Source organism: Oncorhynchus clarkii, chromosome 4 (genome assembly GCF_045791955.1).
Source record: "Oncorhynchus clarkii lewisi isolate Uvic-CL-2024 chromosome 4, UVic_Ocla_1.0, whole genome shotgun sequence".
NCBI classification, from domain to species: Eukaryota; Metazoa; Chordata; class Actinopteri; order Salmoniformes; family Salmonidae; genus Oncorhynchus; species Oncorhynchus clarkii.
The window spans coordinates 93,342,989-93,369,208 of record NC_092150.1 but is presented as its reverse complement, the minus strand read 5'-3'; the positions used below and the strand labels follow the sequence as shown (position 1 = coordinate 93,369,208).

General features: G+C 44.0%; 1 protein-coding gene across 1 annotated transcript in view; it reads left to right on the top strand.

Moving 5' to 3' along the window:
* Positions 1–421: 421 nt before the first annotated feature.
* LOC139407444 (chloride intracellular channel protein 5-like) overlaps positions 422–26,220 on the top strand; it is an 82,473-nt gene continuing 56,674 nt past the window's right edge. Inside the window, exon 1 of the mRNA XM_071151238.1 lies at positions 422–1,182. Coding sequence (XP_071007339.1) covers positions 604–1,182 — 579 coding nt within the window. The 5' untranslated portion in view covers positions 422–603. The remainder of the gene's footprint in view (positions 1,183–26,220) is intronic.

Sequence of the window (26,220 nt, the reverse complement as noted above, 5' to 3'; positions counted from 1 at the left end):
TAGTGCACTACTCTAGACCAGAGCCCTATGGCACCCCGTTCCCTATATAGTGCACTACTTTAGACCAGAGCCCTATGGGGGTCGTGCACTATATAAGGCATTGGGGAGCCTATATGCTCTGTTCCCGTCTGTACCAGTGTTTTCACTTGTTCATATACAGGATGTCACAATGATGTCATACCTTCCTTCCTTTAGAAGTATAGACATGCTGTGTGACATCTCCAATGTTATTATTATTATCGGCTAATGGGGATCCTAATGGATCCAATCAAATAGTTAACGTGTGAAATACCAGCCATCGTTAAAGGCTAGTCTTTATAACCAGGTCTCCTTACAAGCAGCCAGCTAGGGCTTGAATCACCTGAGACCGGGCTGCTACTGAAGGATCAAAGTTCTGTCTGAGTTATCATTGCTAGAGCTCACTCATGCGCGTAATCAGGGGGAGGGGGGAGAGAGAGAGAGAGAGGGCAAGCCCATTGCACCGAGAGTGAGAGAGACCAGCGCGGCTACAGACAATCACCAGTCAGTTAGTTGCAGCAACCTTGTAACGGACAACTCTCCCCCCCAGTCGGCCCTGAACATTTAGCCAGAGAAGCGGCCAGCATGGAGAACTTGTACGAGACCGTAACAGAGGGGAGCGTGTATGAGCGGCCCGACAGTCCTGCCGAGGCCAAGTATGAGAACCAAGGAGTTATCTATGAAACTCCCAGTGAGGTGGAAGAGGCGTTGCACAGAGAGGAGCAGGTGTACTCATCCCCGAGAGGGAAGCGATCTTCGCCGGACTACATGGACACCAGAGACGCGCCGGAACAGGCAGCAGAGAAAGATTGTTCTTCTTCAGCCTCCTCGTACGGCAACAACGAGGAGGATAAGTGCACGGTGGAGGAGATTAAATTAGCAGCAGAGGTTGAGGCTGTCCTCGAGGTTAACGGTGATGGAGCTGGCTCGAGACGGTCATCGTCATCATCATCCTCCTCTTCCTCCTCCAAGCACGAGGACAACCTGCAGGACAGGCTGGTGGATGCCTACAGCCACAGTGAGAAGAGTCTGAGCGACAAGGAGGAGGAAGAACCGGTGGACTACAGTCTGAAGACCATCGAGACTCTAGAAGCCATTACTCTGAACGAGGACAGTGCCACTCCTGATGACCCCAATGCGCCCGAAATCTCCCTGTTTGTCAAGGTAAGGAAGAGGAATTGTCAACTTTCTCAAACTGTCTCCAACTGTCTCAGAAGGGATATTCCTATAAACAACCGTGGAATAGGTATAGACAGGCTCCGAGATAAACAGGATTAGGATTAAACAGCTGTTTCTCCAACTGTCTCAGAAGGTAGGCCTAAGGAATGGGATTAAACAGCTGTTTCTCCAACTGTCTCAGAAGGTAGGCCTAAGGAATTTGATTAAATAGCTGTTTCTCCAACTGTCTCAGAAGGTAGGCCTAAAGAATGGGATTAAACAGCTGTTTCTTCAACTGTCTCAGAAGGTAGGCCTAAGGAATGGGATTAAACAGAACTCCCGTTGTGTGACAGTTGGAGAAACACGGATTACGTTGGCCTATATATATGTCTATAATTGAGGAAGAGGAATATATATAGTATATATAGGCCAACATAATCTGTATTTCTGCAACTGTCACACATGGTTTCAAATGTTTTCAAATGTCATTAGTCTTCTGAGGGATAAAGGTGATGTTTAAAACAGCCATAAGAAAGCAAGCATTGACTATAACGTGTGTTAAAGGTTGTATATGGTCTGTATACGATCTATCTTCATCAGATAGTGTTTTTCAGGGAAAGACAGGGTCATTGAGTTACCGTCTAAGATTGGCCCGTACCCTCCTCACCACTCTGCAGTAGTCTGAAGGTCGTTAAGGTGTGGCTGTGTGAGTGGTCATCCCCCTCCACATGGACTTTGCTATAGTAGGCCTCACAGCAGGATAGGCCTCGTCCAGGGCTATCCACATCCGAGCCTGGAGGTCCAGACGACAGCAGGTTTCCTGTTCTACCTGATAATGAACCCACCTGGTGTTTAAATCAGGTGGGTTCATCAGGTTTAAATCAGTTCTTGAAATAGAATGAAAATCAGTGGTGGAACTGTCTTCGACCCTCAGATTTGAAAACACAGAGTCCGACAGAACACAGTGGTTATAGGGAGTTCAGAGAGGCACTTGGCCTCCTATTAATGTTTTCTTTATCAACAAGCTCATTTCTGTGTGTAGAGCAGGAAGTGCTGTTTTATTCCACTGTGTCTATATCCTCTGTACACCGTCTTTGACTTTGACAAGCCCTGGAGTCAGCCTTGTAATCATTAACTATAGTTCACTGTACCACCATAGAAACAAGAGGTGAGCTCTATGGCTGGGCAAACCCCCCCCCCCCCCCCCCCCGCCACACACACACTGGCTGTAATCAGTGTTTTCTGTTCTAGCACGGTCACCCTGATAATTGAGCAACACAGATTAACAGAGAGAGAGAGAGAGAGAGAGAGAGAGAGAGAGAGAGAGGGGTTTGAACAAGAGAGTGGTTGGACATGTTTGAGTCTGAGAAAGTCCAGATATACGGTAGCCTCGTACCTATCTCCTGCCCTAGCTCTTATCCCCTATCCCCTAGCCCATAGACCCTATCCCCAAGCCCATATACCCTATCCCCTAGCCAATAGACCCTATCCCTTAGCCCATAGACCCTATCCCCTAGCCCATAGACCCTATCCCCTAGCCAATAGACCATATCCCCTAGCCAATATACCCTATCCCCTAGCCAATATACCCTAGCCAATAGACCCTATCCCCTAGCCAATAGACACTATCCCCTAGCCAATAGACCCTATCCCCTAGCCCATAGACCCTATCCCGTAGCCCATAGACCCTATCCCGTAGCCCATAGACCCTATCCCCTAGACAATAGACCCTATCCCCTAGCCAATAGACCCTATCCCCTAGCCAATATACCCTAGCCAATAGACTCTATCCCCTAGCCAATAGACCCTAGCCAATAGACCCTATCTCCTGCCCTAGCTCTTATCCCCTAGCCAATAGACCCTAGCCCCTAGCTAATATACCCTATCCCCTAGCCAATAGACCCTATCCCCTAGCCAATAGACCCTAGCCAATAGACCCTATCCCCTAGCCAATAGACCCTATCCCCTAGCCAATAGACCCTATCCCCTAGCCAATAGACCCTATCTTCTAGCCAATAGACCCTATTTCCTAGCCAATAGACCATATCCCCTAGCCAATATACCCTATCCCCTAGCCAATAGACCCTATCCCCTAGCCAATAGACCCTATCCCCTAGCCAATAGACCCTATCCCCTAGCCAATAGACCCTATCCCCTAGCCAATAGACCCTATCCCCTAGCCAATAGACCCTATCCCCTAGCCCATAGACCCTATCCCCTAGCCCATAGACCCTATCTCTTGCCCTAGCCCTTATCCCCAGCCCCTATCCCCTAGCCAATAGAACCTATCTCCTGCGCTAGCCCTTATCCCATAGCCCCTAGCCAATATAACCTATCTCCTGCCCTAGCCCATAGACCCTATATCCTGCCCTAGCCCTTATCCCCTAGCCTCTATCTCCTATATCCTGCCCTAGCCCATAGACCCTATCTCCTGCCCTAGCCCTTATCCCCAGCCCCTATCCCCTAGCCAATAGAACTTATCTCCTGCCCTAGCCCTTATCCCCTAGCCAATAGAACCTATCTCCTGCCCTAGCCCATAGACCCTATATCCTGCCCTAGCCCTTATCCCCTATATCCTGCCCTAGCCCTTAGACCCTATCTCCTGCCCTAGCTCTTATCCCCTAGCCCCTAGCCCGATTTACATTTTTTTTTTATGGGTTTTGTTTTTTCTCTCCTGAGTAGCCTCGTTTCACTGCCAAAAATAACATTAAACCTTCTAGTGTTCAGCGAAATAACAACACAAGGTCAAATACAGGAAGCCTAGTCAAATAATTAAGATCTAATCACATTAACCGTGTCACCACTCCTCTAGTGTCACCACACCTCTACACCTCTAGTGTCACCACACCTCTAGTGTCACCACTCCTCTAGTGTCACCACTCCTCTAGTGTCACCACTCCTCTAGTGTCACCACACCTCTAGTGTCACCACTCCTCTAGTGTCACCACTCCTCTACACCTCTAGTGTCACCACACCTCGAGTGTCACCACTCCTCTAGTGTCACCACTCCTCTAGTGTCACCACTCCTCTAGTGTCACCACACCTCTAGTGTCACCACACCTCTAGTGTCACCACACCTCTACACCTCTATTGTCACCACTCCTCTAGTGTCACCACTCCTCTAGTGTCACCACACCTCTACACCTCTAGTGTCACCACTCCTCTAGGGTCACCACACCTCTACACCTCTAGTGTCACCACTCCTCTAGTTTCACCACTCCTCTAGTGTCACCACTCCTCTAGTGTCACCACTCCTCTAGTGTCACCACACCTCTAGTGTCACCACACCTCTAGTGTCACCACACCTCTACACCTCTATTGTCACCACTCCTCTAGTGTCACCACTCCTCTAGTGTCACCACACCTCTACACCTCTAGTGTCACCACTCCTCTAGGGTCACCACACCTCTACACCTCTAGTGTCACCACTCCTCTAGTTTCACCACTCCTCTAGTGTCACCACAGCTCTACACCTCTGTCACCACACCTCTAGTGTCACCACACCTCTACACCTCTAGTGTCACCACTTCTCTAGTTTCACCACTCCTCTAGTGTCACCACTCCTCTAGTGTCACCACTCCTCTAGTGTCACCACTCCTCTAGTGACACCACTCCTCTACACCTCTAGTGTCACCACACCTCTAGTGTCACCACTCCTCTAGTGTCAACACTCCTCTAGTGTCACCACACATCTAGTGTCACCACACCTCTAGTGTCACCACACCTCTACACCTCTAGTGTCACCACTCCTCTAGTGTCACCACACCTCTAGTGTCACCACACCTCTAGTGTCACCACTCCTCTAGTGTCACCACACCTCTAGTGTCACCACTCCTCTAGTGTCACCACACCTCTAGTGTCACCACTCCTCTAGTGTCACCACACCTCTAGTGTCACCACTCCTCTAGTGTCACCACACCTCTAGTGTCACCAATCCTCTACAACTCTAGTCTCACCACACCTCTAGTGTCACCACACCTCTAGTGTTACCAATCCTCTACACCTCTAGTGTCACCACTCCTCTAGTGTCACCACACCTCTAGTGTCACCAATCCTCTACACCTCTAGTGTTACCACAACTCTAGTGTCACCACTCCTCTACACCTCTTGTGTCACTACTCCTCTAGTGTTACCACACCTCTAGTGTCACCAATCCTCTACACCTCTAGTGTTACCACAACTCTAGTGTCACCAATCCTCTACACCTCTAGTGTCACCAATCCTCTACACCTCTAGTGTCACCACACCTCTAGTGGTACCACTCCTCTACACCTCTAGTGTCACCACTCCTCTTGTGTGACCACTCCTCTCGTGTCACCACTCCTCTAGTGTCACCACACCTCTAGTGTCACCACTCCTCTACACCTCTATTGTCACCACACCTCTAGTGTCACCACTTCTCTATTGTCACCACTCCTCTAGTGTCACCACTCCTCTATTGTCACCACTCATCTAGTGTCACCACTCCTCTAGTGTCACCACTCTATTGTCACCACTCCTCTATTGTCACCACTCCTCTAGTGTCACCACACCTCTACACCTCTAGTGTCAGCACTCCACTAGTGTCACCACTCCTCTAGTGTCACCACACCTCTAGTGTCACCATGCATCTAGTGTCACCACACCTCTAGTGTCACCACACCTCTAGTGTTACCAATCCTCTACACCTCTAGTGTCACCACTCCTCTAGTGTCACCACACCTCTAGTGTCACCAATCCTCTACACCTCTAGTGTTACCACACCTCTAGTGTCACCACTCCTCTACACCTCTTGTGTCACTACTCCTCTAGTGTTACCACACCTCTAGTGTCACCAATCCTCTACACCTCTAGTGTCACCAATCCTCTACACCTCTAGTGTCACCACACCTCTAGTGGTACCACTCCTCTACACCTCTAGTGTCACCACTCCTCTCGTGTCACCACTCCTCTAGTGTCACCACACCTCTAGTGTCACCACTCCTCTACACCTCTAGTGTCACCACACCTCTAGTGTCACCACTTCTCTATTGTCACCACTCCTCTAGTGTCACCACTCCTCTATTGTCACCACTCATCTAGTGTCACCACTCCTCTAGTGTCACCACTCTATTGTCACCACTCCTCTATTGTCACCACTCCTCTAGTGTCACCACACCTCTAGTGTCACCATGCATCTAGTGTCACCACACCTCTAGTGTCACCACACCTCTACTCCTCTAGTGTCACCAATCCTCTAGTGTCACCACGCCTCTAGTGTCACCACACCTCTACTCCTCTAGTGTCACCAATCCTCTAGTGTCACCACACCTCTAGTGTCACCAATCCTCTAGTGTCACCACACCTCTAGTGTCACCACTCCTCTAGTGTCACCACTCCTCTAGTGTCACCACTCCTCTATTGTCTCTACACCTCATGTCTCTACACCTCTAGTGTCACCACTCCTCTATTGTCTCTACACCTCTAGTGTCACCACGCCTCTACTGTCACCACTCCTCTAGTGTCACCACTCTATTGTCACCACTCCTCTATTGTCACCACTCCTCTATTGTCACCACTCCTCTACACCTCTAGTGTCACCACTCCTCTAGTGTCACCACACCTCTAGTGTCACCACTCCTCTACACCTCTAGTGTCACCACACCTCTAGTGTCACCACTTCTCTATTGTCACCACTCCTCTAGTGTCACCACTCCTCTATTGTCACCACTCATCTAGTGTCACCACTCCTCTAGTGTCACCACTCTATTGTCACCACTCCTCTATTGTCACCACTCCTCTAGTGTCACCACACCTCTACACCTCTAGTGTCAGCACTCCTCTAGTGTCACCACTCCTCTAGTGTCACCACACCTCTAGTGTCACCATGCATCTAGTGTCACCACACCTCTAGTGTCACCACACCTCTACTCCTCTAGTGTCACCAATCCTCTAGTGTCACCACGCCTCTAGTGTCACCACACCTCTACTCCTCTAGTGTCACCAATCCTCTAGTGTCACCACACCTCTAGTGTCACCACACCTCTAGTGTCACCACTCCTCTAGTGTCACCACTCCTCTAGTGTCACCGCACCTCTACTGTCACCACTCCTCTATTGTCTCTACACCTCGTGTCTCTACACCTCTAGTGTCACCACTCCTCTATTGTCTCTACACCTCTAGTGTCACCACGCCTCTATTGTCACCACTCCTCTAGTGTCACCACTCTATTGTCACCACTCCATAGACCCTATCCCCTAGCCAATAGACCATATCCCCTAGCCAATATACCCTATCCCCTAGCCAATATACCCTAGCCAATAGACCCTATCCCCTAGCCAATAGACACTATCCCCTAGCCAATAGACCCTATCCCCTAGCCCATAGACCCTATCCCGTAGCCCATAGACCCTATCCCCTAGACAATAGACCCTATCCCCTAGCCAATAGACCCTGTCCCCTAGCCAATATACCCTATCCCCTAGCCAATAGACTCTATCCCCTAGCCAATAGACCCTAGCCAATAGACCCTATCTCCTGCCCTAGCTCTTATCCCCTAGCCAATAGACCCTAGCCCCTAGCTAATAGACCCTATCCCCTAGCCAATAGACCCTAGCCAATAGACCCTATCCCCTAGCCAATAGACCCTATCCCCTAGCCAATATACCCTATCCCCTAGCCAATAGACCCTATCCTCTAGCCAATAGACCCTATCCCCTAGCCAATAGACCCTATCTCCTAGCCAATAGACCCTATCTCCTAGCCAATAGACCATATCCCCTAGCCAATATACCCTATCCCCTAGCCAATAGACCCTATCCCCTAGCCAATAGACCCTATCCCCTAGCCAATAGACCCTTTCCCCTAGCCAATAGACCCTATCCCCTAGCCAATAGACCCTATCCCCTAGCCAATAGACCCTATCCCCTAGCCCATAGACCCTATCCCCTAGCCCATCGACCCTATCTCTTGCCCTAGCCCTTATCCCCAGCCCCTATCCCCTAGCCAATAGAACCTATCTCCTGCGCTAGCCCTTATCCCATAGCCCCTAGCCAATAGAACCTATCTCCTGCCCTAGCCCATAGACCCTATATCCTGCCCTAGCCCTTATCCCCTAGCCCCTATCTCCTATATCCTGCCCTAGCCCATAGACCCTATCTCCTGCCCTAGCCCTTATCCCCAGCCCCTATCCCCTAGCCAATATAACTTATCTCCTGCCCTAGCCCTTATCCCCTAGCCAATAGAACCTATCTCCTGCCCTAGCCCATAGACCCTATATCCTGCCCTAGCCCTTATCCCCTATATCCTGCCCTAGCCCTTAGACCCTATCTCCTGCCCTAGCTCTTATCCCCTAGCCCCTAGCCCCTATCTCCTGCCCTATCCCCTAGCTCCTATCTCCTGCCCTAGCCCATAGACCCTATCTCCTGCCCTAGCCCTTATCCCCAGCCCCTATCCCCTAGCCAATATAACTTATCTCCTGCCCTAGCCCTTATCCCCTAGCCAATAGAACCTTTCTCCTGCCCTAGCCCATAGACCCTATATCCTGCCCTAGCCCTTATCCCCTATATCCTGCCCTAGCCCTTAGACCCTATCTCCTGCCCTAGCTCTTATCCCCTAGCCCCTAGCCCCTATCTCCTGCCCTAGCCCATAGACCCTATCTCCTGCCCTAGCCCCTATCTCCTGCCCTATCCCCTAGCCCCTATCTCCTGCCCTATCCCCTAGCCCCTATCTCCTGCCCTAGCCCATAGACCCTATCTCCTGCCCTAGCCCCTATCTCCTGCCCTATCCCCTAGCCCCTATCTCCTGCCCTATCCCCTAGCCCCTATCTTCTGCCCTATCCCCTAGCCCTATCTCCTGCCCTAGCCCATGTATACCCAAACTGGGGTACGTGCAATGCCGTCCGGGGTACGCCGATTTACATTTTTTTTTTATGGGTTTTGTTTTTTCTCTCCTGAGTAGCCTCGTTTCACTGCCAAAAATAACATTAAACCTTCTAGTGTTCAGCGAAATAACAACACAAGGTCAAATACAGGAAGCCTAGTCAAATAATTAAGATCTAATCACATTAACCGTGTCACCACTCCTCTAGTGTCACCACACCTCTACACCTCTAGTGTCACCACACCTCTAGTGTCACCACTCCTCTAGTGTCACCACTCCTCTAGTGTCACCACTCCTCTAGTGTCACCACTCCTCTAGTGTCACCACACCTCTAGTGTCACCACTCCTCTAGTGTCACCACTCCTCTACACCTCTAGTGTCACCACACCTCTAGTGTCACCACTCCTCTAGTGTCACCACTCCTCTAGTGTCACCACTCCTCTAGTGTCACCACTCCTCTAGTGTCACCACACCTCTAGTGTCACCACACCTCTAGTGTCACCACACCTCTACACCTCTATTGTCACCACTCCTCTAGTGTCACCACTCCTCTACACCTCTAGTGTCACCACTCCTCTAGTTTCACCACTCCTCTAGTGTCACCACACCTCTAGTGTCACCACACCTCTACACCTCTAGTGTCACCACTTCTCTAGTGTCACCACTCCTCTAGTGTCACCACTCCTCTAGTGTCACCACTCCTCTAGTGTCACCACTCCTCTAGTGACACCACTCCTCTACACCTCTAGTGTCACCACACCTCTAGTGTCACCACACCTCTACACCTCTAGTGTCACCACTCCTCTAGTGTCACCACACCTCTACACCTCTAGTGTCACCACTCCTCTAGTTTCACCACTCCTCTAGTGTCACCACTCCTCTAGTGTCACCACAGCTCTACACCTCTGTCACCACACCTCTAGTGTCACCACACCTCTACACCTCTAGTGTCACCACTTCTCTAGTGTCACCACTCCTCTAGTGTCACCACTCCTCTAGTGTCACCACTCCTCTAGTGTCACCACTCCTCTAGTGACACCACTCCTCTACACCTCTAGTGTCACCACACCTCTAGTGTCACCACTCCTCTAGTGTCAACACTCCTCTAGTGTCACCACACATCTAGTGTCACCACACCTCTAGTGTCACCACACCTCTACACCTCTAGTGTCACCACACCTCTAGTGTCACCACACCTCTAGTGTCACCACTCCTCTAGTGTCACCACACCTCTAGTGTCACCACTCCTCTAGTGTCACCACACCTCTAGTGTCACCACTCCTCTAGTGTCACCACACCTCTAGTGTCACCAATCCTCTACAACTCTAGTCTCACCACACCTCTAGTGTCACCACACCTCTAGTGTTACCAATCCTCTACACCTCTAGTGTCACCACTCCTCTAGTGTCACCACACCTCTAGTGTTACCAATCCTCTACACCTCTAGTGTCACCACTCCTCTAGTGTCACCACACCTCTAGTGTCACCAATCCTCTACACCTCTAGTGTTACCACACCTCTAGTGTCACCACTCCTCTACACCTCTTGTGTCACTACTCCTCTAGTGTTACCACACCTCTAGTGTCACCAATCCTCTACACCTCTAGTGTCACCAATCCTCTACACCTCTAGTGTCACCACACCTCTAGTGGTACCACTCCTCTACACCTCTAGTGTCACCACTCCTCTTGTGTCACCACTCCTCTCGTGTCACCACTCCTCTAGTGTCACCACACCTCTAGTGTCACCACTCCTCTACACCTCTAGTGTCACCACACCTCTAGTGTCACCACTTCTCTATTGTCACCACTCCTCTAGTGTCACCACTCCTCTATTGTCACCACTCATCTAGTGTCACCACTCCTCTAGTGTCACCACTCTATTGTCACCACTCCTCTATTGTCACCACTCCTCTAGTGTCACCACACCTCTACACCTCTAGTGTCAGCACTCCACTAGTGTCACCACTCCTCTAGTGTCACCACACCTCTAGTGTCACCATGCATCTAGTGTCACCACACCTCTAGTGTCACCACACCTCTAGTGTTACCAATCCTCTACACCTCTAGTGTCACCACTCCTCTAGTGTCACCACACCTCTAGTGTCACCAATCCTCTACACCTCTAGTGTTACCACACCTCTAGTGTCACCACTCCTCTACACCTCTTGTGTCACTACTCCTCTAGTGTTACCACACCTCTAGTGTCACCAATCCTCTACACCTCTAGTGTCACCAATCCTCTACACCTCTAGTGTCACCACACCTCTAGTGGTACCACTCCTCTACACCTCTAGTGTCACCACTCCTCTTGTGTCACCACTCCTCTCGTGTCACCACTCCTCTAGTGTCACCACACCTCTAGTGTCACCACTCCTCTACACCTCTAGTGTCACCACACCTCTAGTGTCACCACTTCTCTATTGTCACCACTCCTCTAGTGTCACCACTCCTCTATTGTCACCACTCATCTAGTGTCACCACTCCTCTAGTGTCACCACTCTATTGTCACCACTCCTCTATTGTCACCACTCCTCTAGTGTCACCACACCTCTACACCTCTAGTGTCAGCACTCCACTAGTGTCACCACTCCTCTAGTGTCACCACACCTCTAGTGTCACCATGCATCTAGTGTCACCACACCTCTAGTGTCACCACACCTCTACTCCTCTAGTGTCACCAATCCTCTAGTGTCACCACGCCTCTAGTGTCACCACACCTCTACTCCTCTAGTGTCACCAATCCTCTAGTGTCACCACACCTCTAGTGTCACCAATCCTCTAGTGTCACCACACCTCTAGTGTCACCACACCTCTAGTGTCACCACACCTCTAGTGTCACCACTCCTCTAGTGTCACCACTCCTCTAGTGTCACCACTCCTCTATTGTCTCTACACCTCTAGTGTCACCACGCCTCTACTGTCACCACTCCTCTAGTGTCACCACTCTATTGTCACCACTCCTCTATTGTCACCACTCCTCTATTGTCACCACACCTCTACACCTCTAGTGTCAGCACTCCTCTAGTGTCACCACACCTCTAGTGTCACCATGCATCTAGTGTCACCACACCTCTAGTGTCACCACACCTCTACTCCTCTAGTGTCACCAATCCTCTAGTGTCACCACGCCTCTAGTGTCACCACACCTCTACTCCTCTAGTGTCACCAATCCTCTAGTGTCACCAATCCTCTAGTGTCACCAGACCTCTAGTGTCACCACACCTCTAGTGTCACCACACCTGTAGTGTCACCACACCTCTAGTGTCACCACTCCTCTAGTGTCACCACTCCTCTAGTGTCACCACACCTCTAGTGTCACCACTCCTCTATTGTCTCTACACCTCGTGTCTCTACACCTCTAGTGTCACCACTCCTCTATTGTCTCTACACCTCTAGTGTCACCACACCTCTAGTGTCACCACTCCTCTAGTGTCACCACTCCTCTAGTGTCACCACACCTCTAGTGTCACCATTCCTCTATTGTCTCTACACCTCGTGCCTCTACACCTCTAGTGTCACCACACCTCTAGTGTCACCACTCCTCTATTGTCTCTACACCTGTAGTGTGATGGGTGATTTTTTTTATGTTTTATTCCATGTTGAATTCAGGCTGTAACAACAACATGTGTAATAAGTCAGGGGGTATGAATACTCTCTGAAGGCACTGTATGTATGTTTGTATAATAATATTCTGAATCTAAATCAAATAATATTGTCATACTAAGTGTTATTTTGTTCCCAGTTACCACAGTGTTCTACAACTAGGAGTGGGTAGAATACCTGTCACACCCTACCTTGATGTTTCAATCCATCCGGAAAGTATTTAGACCCAATTGTGTTTTTTTCCTCATCAATCTACACACAATACCCCATAATGACAAACTACAAACTGGTTTTTAGAAATGTTTGCAAATGTATATAAAAAAAAAAATCCAACTGAAATATCACATTTACATTATTCAGACTCAGTATTTTGTTGAAGCACCTTTGGCATCGATTACAGAATCGAGTCTTCTTGGGTATGACGCTACAAGCTTAGCAAACCTGTATTTGGAGAGTTTCTCCCATTCTCCTCTGCAGATCCTCTCAAGCTCTGTCAGGTTGGTTGGGGAGTGTTGCTGTACAGCTATTTTCAGGTCCCTCCAGAGAAGTTCTATCGGGTTTAAGTCCGGGCTCTAGCTGGGCCACTCAAGGACATTCAGAGACTTGTCCTGAAGCCACTCCTGCTTTGTCTTGGCTGTGTGTTTAGGGTTGTTGTCCTGATGGAAGGTTTAACCTTTCCCCAGTCTGAGGTTCTGAGTGATCTGGAGCAGGTTTTCATCAAGGATCTCTCTGTACTTTGCGCCGTTCATATTTTCCTCAACCCTGACTAGTCTCTCAGTCCCTGCCGCTGAAAAACATCCCCACAGCATGATGCTGCCACCACCATGCTTCGCCGTAGGGCTGGTGCCAGGTTTCCTCCAGGCATTCAGGCCAAACAATTAAATCTTGCTTTCATCAGATCAGAGCATCTTGTTTCTCATGGTCTAAGTCCTTTAGGTGCCTTTTGGCAAACTCCAAGCGGGCAGTCATGTGCCTTTTACTGAGGAGGGGCTTCCGTCTGGCCACTCTACCATACAGGCCTGATCGGTGGAGTGCTGCAGAGATGGTTGTCCCATCTCCACAGAGGAACTCTGCAGCTCTGTCAGAGGGACCATCTGTTTTTTTGGACACCTCCCTGACCAAGGCCCTTGTCCCGATTGCTCAGTTTGGCCTGGCGGCCAGCTCTAGGAAGAGTCTTGGTGGTTCTAAACTTCTTTCATTTCAGAATGATGGAGGCTGCTGTGTTCTTGGGGACCTTCAATGCTGCAGACATTTTTTGGTACCCTTCCCCAGATCTGTGCCTCGACATAATCCTGTCTCGGAGCTCTACAGACAATTTTTTCAACCTCTGTGGTGGAAATTCAGTTCTGAGAGACTTTGGTTATTTCTTCAAACAATCATCTTTATTTAATATCGATTAATTATTGCAATAATGAAACCGTGAAAGAGCCTTCACTTTACAGACAATGCACAGTTTATATAGCTAATACCCAGAATGCTTGCTTCCACCCCTCCCATATAGATTGGGGGGGACCATAAGCCACTTTGGGTTCATCCTCTGGTCATCTTCCTCGGATGTGGTCTCCCAGATGCTAGGATAATTAGGAATATTGAGGCCTTTGTAACCGAGAGAGTCTGGAGGAACAGAACAATCACCCCACAACCTGTCCATGGAATACATCTCCCTAAGTTCACCACTGATCATAGAATGGAATGTGGCTGTAAAGTTTTATCGCCCTCTAGTAAAACCCATTTCCTCAGTTCACCACTGATCATAGAATGGAATGTGGCTGTAAAGTTTTATCGCCCTCTAGTAAAACCCATTTTCTCAGTTCACCACTGATCATAGAATGGAATGTGGCTGTAAAGTTTTATCGCCCTCTAGTAAAACCCATTTCCTCAGTTCACCACTGATCATAGAATGGAATGTGGCTGTAAAGTTTTATCGCCCTCTAGTAAAACCCATTTCCTCAGTTCACCACTGATCATAGAATGGAATGTGGCTGTAAAGTTTTATCGCTCTCTAGTAAAACCCTAAGTGCCCAGACAAGCTGCAGGAAGCCAGAGTGGACACCATACAACTCAGCCTTAGCAGGCCAGTCTTACTCTTAGTTAAATATATAATAATTGACTTTTAATATCAAACAAATCAGGTAAGTACGTAATATTTCTATCATACCTCCTGGCTTGGTTCTTTGCTGTGACATGAACTGTCAACTGTGGGACCTATATATAGACAGGTGTCAGCCTTTCCAAATCATGTCCAATCAATTGAATTTACCACAGGTGGACTCCAAAGTTGTAGAAATATCTCAAGGATGATCAATGGAAATTGCAAGTCTCATAGCAAAAGGTCTGAATACTTATGCAATTAAGGTATTTCTGTTTTCACATTTTTATACATTTGCAAAAATGTAGTAATTCCAAGTACGTTTTTGGAAATGTTTAGATGTTTATAGGATATTTGTTTTCAGTTTAACACAATATTCCATTGATGTTCAAGAATTATACATTTTACCAAGTCTTATATTTAAGTTTGACCTAATATTACCACTAGACTCCCAGCATGCACATTTGTATCTCATTAAAGCATGAAAGATCAGACTGGAATACATCCCCATTATGTTTCTACAGACTGGAATACATCCCCATTATGTTTCCCTCCAGATTGTAATACATCCCCATTATGTTTCTACAGACTGGAATACATCTCCATTATGTTTCTACAGACTGGAATACATCCCCATTATGTTTCTACAGACTGGAATACATCCCCATTATGTTTCTACAGACTGGAATGCATCCCCATTATGTTTCTATAGACTGGAATGCATCCCCATTATGTTTCTACAGACTGGAATACATCCCCATTATGTTTCCCTCCAGACTGTAATACATCCCCATTATGTTTCTATAGACTGGAATACATCCCCATTATGTTTCTACAGACTGGAATACATCCCCATTATGTTTCCCTCCAGATTGGAATACATCCCCATTATGTTTCCCTCCAGACTGTAATACATCCCCATTATGTTTCTATAGACTGGAATACATCCCCATTATGTTTCTATAGACTGGAATACATCCCCATTATGTTTCTATAGACTGGAATGCATCCCCATTATGTTTCTATAGACTGGAATACATCCCCATTATGTTTCTATAGACTGGAATACATCCCCATTATGTTTCTATAGACTGGAATACATCCCCATTATGTTTCTATAGACTGGAATACATCCCCATTATGTTTCCCTCCAGATTGTAATACATCCCCATTATGTTTCTCTATAGACTGGAATACATCCCCATTATGTTTCTATAGACTGGAATACATCTCCATTATGTTTCTATAGACTGGAATACATCCCCATTATGTTTCTATAGACTGGAATACATCCCCATTATGTTTCTACAGACTGGAATACATCCCCATTATGTTTCTATAGACTGGAATACATCCTCATTATGTTTCCCTCCAGACTGGAATACATCCCCATTATGTTTCTATAGACTGTAATACATCCCCATTATGTTTCCCTCCAGACTGGAATACATCCCCATTATGTTTCTATAGACTGGAATACATCCCCATTATGTTTCTATAGACTGGAATACATCCCCATTATGTTTCCCTCCAGATTGTAATACATCCCCATTATGTTTCTATAGACTGGAATACATCCCCATTATGTTTCCCTCCAGATTGTAATACATCCCCATTATGTTTCCCTCCAGATTGTAATACATCCCCATTATGTTTCTATAGACTGGAATACATCCCCATTATGTTTCCCTCCAGATTGTAATACATCCCCATTATGTTTCTATAGACTGGAATACATCCCCATTATATTTCTATAGACTGGAATACATCCCCATTATGTTTCCCTCCAGATTGTAATACATCCCCATTATGTTTCTACAGACTGGAATACATCCTCATTATATTTCTATAGACTGGAATACATCCCCATTATGTTTCCCTCCAGATTGTAATACATCCCCATTATGTTTCCCTCCAGACTGGAATACATCCCCATTATGTTTCCCTCCAGATTGTAATACATCCCCATTATGTTTCTATAGACTGGAATACATCCCCATTATGTTTCTATAGACTGGAATACATCCCCATTATGTTTCCCTCCAGATTGTAATACATCCCCATTATGTTTCTATAGACTGTAATACATCCCCATTATGTTTCTATAGACTGGAATACATCCCCATTATGTTTCTATAGACTGGAATACATCCCCATTATGTTTCTATAGACTGGAATACATCCCCATTATGTTTCCCTCCAGATTGTAATACATCCCCATTATGTTTCTACAGACTGGAATACATCCCCATTATATTTCTATAGACTGGAATACATCCCCATTATGTTTCCCTCCAGATTGTAATACATCCCCATTATGTTTCCCTCCAGATTGTAATACATCCCCATTATGTTTCTACAGACTGGAATACATCCCCATTATATTTCTATAGACTGGAATACATCCCCATTATGTTTCTATAGACTGGAATACATCCCCATTATGTTTCTATAGACTGGAATACATCCCCATTATGTTTCTACAGACTGGAATACATCCCCATTATGTTTCTATAGACTGGAATACATCTCCATTATGTTTCTATAGACTGGAATACATCCCCATTATGTTTCCCTCCAGATTGGAATACATCCCCATTATGTTTCTACAGACTGGAATACATCCCCATTATATTTCTACAGACTGGAATACATCCCCATTATGTTTCTATAGACTGGAATACATCCCCATTATATTTCTACAGACTGGAATACATCCCCATTATGTTTCTATAGACTGGAATACATCCCCATTATGTTTCCCTCCAGACTGGAATACATCCCCATTATGTTTCTATAGACTGGAATACATCTCCATTATGTTTCTATAGACTGGAATACATCCCCATTATGTTTCTATAGACTGGAATACATCCCCATTATGTTCCCTTTCAGATTGGAATACATCCCCATTATGTTTCCCTCCAGATTAGAATACATCCCCATTATGTTTCTATAGACTGGAATACATCCCCATTATGTTTCTATAGACTGGAATACATCCCCATTATGTTTCTATAGACTGGAATACATCCCCATTATGTTTCTATAGACTGGAATACATCCCCATTATGTTTCTATAGACTGGAATACATCCCCATTATGTTTCCCTCCAGACTGGAATACATCCCCATTATGTTTCTATAGACTGGAATACATCCCCATTATGTTTCCCTCCAGATTGTAATACATCCCCATTATGTTTCTATAGACTGGAATACATCCCCATTATGTTTCCCTCCAGATTGTAATACATCCCCATTATGTTTCTATAGACTGGAATACATCCCCATTATGTTTCTATAGACTGTAATACATCCCCATTATGTTTCCCTCCAGATTGGAATACATCCCCATTATGTTTCTATAGACTGGAATACATCCCCATTATGTTTCTATAGACTGGAATACATCCCCATTATGTTTCCCTCCAGATTGGAATACATCCCCATTATGTTTCTATAGACTGGAATACATCCCCATTATGTTTCTATAGACTGGAATACATCCCCATTATGTTTCTATAGACTGGAATACATCCCCATTATGTTTCTATAGACTGGAATACATCCCCATTATGTTTCTATAGACTGGAATACATCCCCATTATGTTTCCCTCCAGATTGGAATACATCCCCATTATGTTTCCCTCCAGATTGTAATACATCCCAATTATGTTTCTATAGACTGGAATACATCCCCATTATGTTTCTATAGACTGGAATACATCCCCATTATGTTTCTATAGACTGGAATACATCCCCATTATGTTTCTATAGACTGGAATACATCCCCATTATGTTTCTATAGACTGGAATACATCCCCATTATGTTTCCCTCCAGATTGTAATACATCCCCATTATGTTTCTATAGATTAGAATACATCCCCATTATGTTTCTATAGACTGGAATACATCCCCATTATGTTTCTATAGACTGGAATACATCCCCATTATGTTTCTATAGACTGGAATGCATCCCCATTATGTTTCTACAGACTGGAATACATCCCCATTATATTTCTACAGACTGGAATACATCCCCATTATGTTTCTATAGACTGGAATACATCCCCATTATGTTTCTATAGACTGGAATACATCCCCATTATGTTTCTATAGACTGGAATACATCCCTATTATGTTTCTATAGACTGGAATACATCTCCATTATGTTTCTATAGACTGGAATACATCCCCATTATGTTTCCCTCCAGATTGTAATACATCCCCATTATGTTTCCCTCCAGATTGTAATACATCCCCATTATGTTTCCCTCCAGATTGTAATACATCCCCATTATGTTTCTACAGACTGGAATACATCCCCATTATATTTCTACAGACTGGAATACATCCCCATTATATTTCTATAGACTGGAATACATCCCCATTATGTTTCCCTCCAGATTGTAATACATCCCCATTATGTTTCCCTCCAGACTGGAATACATCCCCATTATGTTTCCCTCCAGATTGTAATACATCCCCATTATGTTTCCCTCCAGACTGGAATACATCCCCATTATGTTTCCCTCCAGATTGTAATACATCCCCATTATGTTTCTATAGACTGGAATACATCCCCATTATGTTTCCCTCCAGATTGTAATACATCCCCATTATGTTTCTATAGACTGGAATACATCCCCATTATGTTTCCCTCCAGATTGTAATACATCCCCATTATGTTTCTATAGATTGTAATACATCCCCATTATGTTTCTATAGACTGGAATACATCCCCATTATGTTTCTATAGACTGGAATACATCCCCATTATGTTTCTATAGACTGGAATACATCCCCATTATGTTTCTATAGACTGGAATACATCCCTATTATGTTTCTATAGATTGGAATACATCTCCATTATGTTTCTATAGACTGGAATACATCCCCATTATGTTTCCCTCCAGATTGTAATACATCCCCATTATGTTTCCCTCCAGATTGTAATACATCCCCATTATGTTTCCCTCCAGATTGTAATACATCCCCATTATGTTTCTACAGACTGGAATACATCCCCATTATATTTCTACAGACTGGAATACATCCCCATTATGTTTCTATAGACTGGAATACATCCCCATTATGTTTCCCTCCAGACTGGAATACATCCCCATTATGTTTCTATAGACTGGAATACATCTCCATTATGTTTCTATAGACTGGAATACATCCCCATTATGTTTCCCTCCAGATTGTAATACATCCCCATTATGTTTCTATAGACTGGAATACATCCCCATTATGTTTCTATAGATTGTAATACATCCCCATTATGTTTCTATAGACTGGAATACATCCCCATTATATTTCTATAGACTGGAATACATCCCCATTATGTTTCCCTCCAGATTGTAATACATCCCCATTATGTTTCCCTCCAGACATGAATACATCCCCATTATGTTTCCCTCCAGATTGTAATACATCCCCATTATGTTTCTATAGACTGGAATACATCCCCATTATGTTTCCCTCCAGACTGGAATACATCCCCATTATGTTTCCCTCCAGATTGTAATACATCCCCATTATGTTTCCCTCCAGACTGGAATACATCCCCATTATGTTTCCCTCCAGATTGTAATACATCCCCATTATGTTTCTATAGACTGGAATACATCCCCATTATGTTTCTATAGACTGGAATACATCCCCATTATGTTTCTATAGACTGGAATACATCCCCATTATGTTTCTATAGACTGGAATACATCCCCATTATGTTTCTATAGACTGGAATACATCCCCATTATGTTTCCCTCCAGATTGTAATACATCCCCATTATGTTTCCCTCCAGACTGGAATACATCCCCATGATGTTTCCCTCCAGATTGTAATACATTCCCATTATGTTTCTATAGACTGGAATACATCCCCATTATGTTTCCCTCCAGATTGTAATACATCCCCATTATGTTTCTATAGACTGGAATACATCCCCATTATGTTTCCCTCCAGATTGTAATACATCCCCATTATGTTTCTATAGATTGTAATACATCCCCATTATGTTTCTATAGACTGGAATACATCCCCATTATGTTTCTATAGACTGGAATACATCCCCATTATGTTTCTACAGACTGGAATACATCCCCATTATGTTTCCCTCCAGATTGTAATACATCCCCATTATGTTTCTATAGACTGGAATACATCCCCATTATGTTTCTATAGACTGGAATACATCCCCATTATGTTTCCCTCCAGATTGTAATACATCCCCATTATGTTTCTATAGACTGGAATACATCCCCATTATGTTTCCCTCCAGACTGGAATACATCCCCATTATGTTTCCCTCCAGATTGTAATACATCCCCATTATGTTTCTACAGACTGGAATACATCCCCATTATATTTCTACAGACTGGAATACATCCCCATTATGTTTCTATAGACTGGAATACATCCCCATTATGTTTCCCTCCAGACTGGAATACATCCCCATTATGTTTCTATAGACTGGAATACATCTCCATTATGTTTCTATAGACTGGAATACATCCCCATTATGTTTCCCTCCAGATTGTAATACATCCCCATTATGTTTCTATAGACTGGAATACATCCCCATTATGTTTCTATAGATTGTAATACATCCCCATTATGTTTCTATAGACTGGAATACATCCCCATTATATTTCTATAGACTGGAATACATCCCCATTATGTTTCCCTCCAGATTGTAATACATCCCCATTATGTTTCCCTCCAGACATGAATACATCCCCATTATGTTTCCCTCCAGATTGTAATACATCCCCATTATGTTTCTATAGACTGGAATACATCCCCATTATGTTTCCCTCCAGACTGGAATACATCCCCATTATGTTTCCCTCCAGATTGTAATACATCCCCATTATGTTTCCCTCCAGACTGGAATACATCCCCATTATGTTTCCCTCCAGATTGTAATACATCCCCATTATGTTTCTATAGACTGGAATACATCCCCATTATGTTTCTATAGACTGGAATACATCCCCATTATGTTTCTATAGACTGGAATACATCCCCATTATGTTTCTATAGACTGGAATACATCCCCATTATGTTTCTATAGACTGGAATACATCCCCATTATGTTTCTATAGACTGGAATGCATCCCCATTATGTTTCTACAGACTGGAATACATCCCCATTATATTTCTACAGACTGGAATACATCCCCATTATGTTTCTATAGACTGGAATACATCCCCATTATGTTTCTATAGACTGGAATACATCCCCATTATGTTTCTATAGACTGGAATACATCCCTATTATGTTTCTATAGACTGGAATACATCTCCATTATGTTTCTATAGACTGGAATACATCCCCATTATGTTTCCCTCCAGATTGTAATACATCCCCATTATGTTTCCCTCCAGATTGTAATACATCCCCATTATGTTTCCCTCCAGATTGTAATACATCCCCATTATGTTTCTACAGACTGGAATACATCCCCATTATATTTCTACAGACTGGAATACATCCCCATTATATTTCTATAGACTGGAATACATCCCCATTATGTTTCCCTCCAGATTGTAATACATCCCCATTATGTTTCCCTCCAGACTGGAATACATCCCCATTATGTTTCCCTCCAGATTGTAATACATCCCCATTATGTTTCCCTCCAGACTGGAATACATCCCCATTATGTTTCCCTCCAGATTGTAATACATCCCCATTATGTTTCTATAGACTGGAATACATCCCCATTATGTTTCCCTCCAGATTGTAATACATCCCCATTATGTTTCTATAGACTGGAATACATCCCCATTATGTTTCCCTCCAGATTGTAATACATCCCCATTATGTTTCTATAGATTGTAATACATCCCCATTATGTTTCTATAGACTGGAATACATCCCCATTATGTTTCTATAGACTGGAATACATCCCCATTATGTTTCTATAGACTGGAATACATCCCCATTATGTTTCTATAGACTGGAATACATCCCTATTATGTTTCTATAGATTGGAATACATCTCCATTATGTTTCTATAGACTGGAATACATCCCCATTATGTTTCCCTCCAGATTGTAATACATCCCCATTATGTTTCCCTCCAGATTGTAATACATCCCCATTATGTTTCCCTCCAGATTGTAATACATCCCCATTATGTTTCTACAGACTGGAATACATCCCCATTATATTTCTACAGACTGGAATACATCCCCATTATGTTTCTATAGACTGGAATACATCCCCATTATGTTTCCCTCCAGACTGGAATACATCCCCATTATGTTTCTATAGACTGGAATACATCTCCATTATGTTTCTATAGACTGGAATACATCCCCATTATGTTTCCCTCCAGATTGTAATACATCCCCATTATGTTTCTATAGACTGGAATACATCCCCATTATGTTTCTATAGATTGTAATACATCCCCATTATGTTTCTATAGACTGGAATACATCCCCATTATATTTCTATAGACTGGAATACATCCCCATTATGTTTCCCTCCAGATTGTAATACATCCCCATTATGTTTCCCTCCAGACATGAATACATCCCCATTATGTTTCCCTCCAGATTGTAATACATCCCCATTATGTTTCTATAGACTGGAATACATCCCCATTATGTTTCCCTCCAGACTGGAATACATCCCCATTATGTTTCCCTCCAGATTGTAATACATCCCCATTATGTTTCCCTCCAGACTGGAATACATCCCCATTATGTTTCCCTCCAGATTGTAATACATCCCCATTATGTTTCTATAGACTGGAATACATCCCCATTATGTTTCTATAGACTGGAATACATCCCCATTATGTTTCTATAGACTGGAATACATCCCCATTATGTTTCTATAGACTGGAATACATCCCCATTATGTTTCTATAGACTGGAATACATCCCCATTATGTTTCCCTCCAGATTGTAATACATCCCCATTATGTTTCCCTCCAGACTGGAATACATCCCCATGATGTTTCCCTCCAGATTGTAATACATTCCCATTATGTTTCTATAGACTGGAATACATCCCCATTATGTTTCCCTCCAGATTGTAATACATCCCCATTATGTTTCTATAGACTGGAATACATCCCCATTATGTTTCCCTCCAGATTGTAATACATCCCCATTATGTTTCTATAGATTGTAATACATCCCCATTATGTTTCTATAGACTGGAATACATCCCCATTATGTTTCTATAGACTGGAATACATCCCCATTATGTTTCTACAGACTGGAATACATCCCCATTATGTTTCCCTCCAGATTGTAATACATCCCCATTATGTTTCTATAGACTGGAATACATCCCCATTATGTTTCTATAGACTGGAATACATCCCCATTATGTTTCCCTCCAGATTGTAATACATCCCCATTATGTTTCTATAGACTGGAATACATCCCCATTATGTTTCCCTCCAGACTGGAATACATCCCCATTATGTTTCCCTCCAGATTGTAATACATCCCCATTATGTTTCTACAGACTGGAATACATCCCCATTATATTTCTACAGACTGGAATACATCCCCATTATGTTTCTATAGACTGGAATACATCCCCATTATGTTTCCCTCCAGACTGGAATACATCCCCATTATGTTTCTATAGACTGGAATACATCTCCATTATGTTTCTATAGACTGGAATACATCCCCATTATGTTTCCCTCCAGATTGTAATACATCCCCATTATGTTTCTATAGACTGGAATACATCCCCATTATGTTTCTATAGATTGTAATACATCCCCATTATGTTTCTATAGACTGGAATACATCCCCATTATATTTCTATAGACTGGAATACATCCCCATTATGTTTCCCTCCAGATTGTAATACATCCCCATTATGTTTCCCTCCAGACATGAATACATCCCCATTATGTTTCCCTCCAGATTGTAATACATCCCCATTATGTTTCTATAGACTGGAATACATCCCCATTATGTTTCCCTCCAGACTGGAATACATCCCCATTATGTTTCCCTCCAGATTGTAATACATCCCCATTATGTTTCCCTCCAGACTGGAATACATCCCCATTATGTTTCCCTCCAGATTGTAATACATCCCCATTATGTTTCTATAGACTGGAATACATCCCCATTATGTTTCTATAGACTGGAATACATCCCCATTATGTTTCTATAGACTGGAATACATCCCCATTATGTTTCTATAGACTGGAATACATCCCCATTATGTTTCTATAGACTGGAATACATCCCCATTATGTTTCCCTCCAGATTGTAATACATCCCCATTATGTTTCCCTCCAGACTGGAATACATCCCCATGATGTTTCCCTCCAGATTGTAATACATTCCCATTATGTTTCTATAGACTGGAATACATCCCCATTATGTTTCCCTCCAGATTGTAATACATCCCCATTATGTTTCTATAGACTGGAATACATCCCCATTATGTTTCCCTCCAGATTGTAATACATCCCCATTATGTTTCTATAGATTGTAATACATCCCCATTATGTTTCTATAGACTGGAATACATCCCCATTATGTTTCTATAGACTGGAATACATCCCCATTATGTTTCTACAGACTGGAATACATCCCCATTATGTTTCCCTCCAGATTGTAATACATCCCCATTATGTTTCTATAGACTGGAATACATCCCCATTATGTTTCTATAGACTGGAATACATCCCCATTATGTTTCCCTCCAGATTGTAATACATCCCCATTATGTTTCTATAGACTGGAATACATCCCCATTATGTTTCCCTCCAGATTGTAATACATCCCCATTATGTTTCTATAGATTGTAATACATCCCCATTATGTTTCTATAGACTGGAATACATCCCCATTATGTTTCTATAGACTGGAATACATCCCCATTATGTTTCTATAGACTGGAATACATCCCTATTATGTTTCTATAGATTGGAATACATCTCCATTATGTTTCTATAGACTGGAATACATCCCCATTATGTTTCCCTCCAGATTGTAATACATCCCCATTATGTTTCCCTCCAGATTGTAATACATCCCCATTATGTTTCCCTCCAGATTGTAATACATCCCCATTATGTTTCTACAGACTGGAATACATCCCCATTATATTTCTACAGACTGGAATACATCCCCATTATGTTTCTATAGACTGGAATACATCCCCATTATGTTTCCCTCCAGACTGGAATACATCCCCATTATGTTTCTATAGACTGGAATACATCTCCATTATGTTTCTATAGACTGGAATACATCCCCATTATGTTTCCCTCCAGATTGTAATACATCCCCATTATGTTTCTATAGACTGGAATACATCCCCATTATGTTTCTATAGATTGTAATACATCCCCATTATGTTTCTATAGACTGGAATACATCCCCATTATATTTCTATAGACTGGAATACATCCCCATTATGTTTCCCTCCAGATTGTAATACATCCCCATTATGTTTCCCTCCAGACATGAATACATCCCCATTATGTTTCCCTCCAGATTGT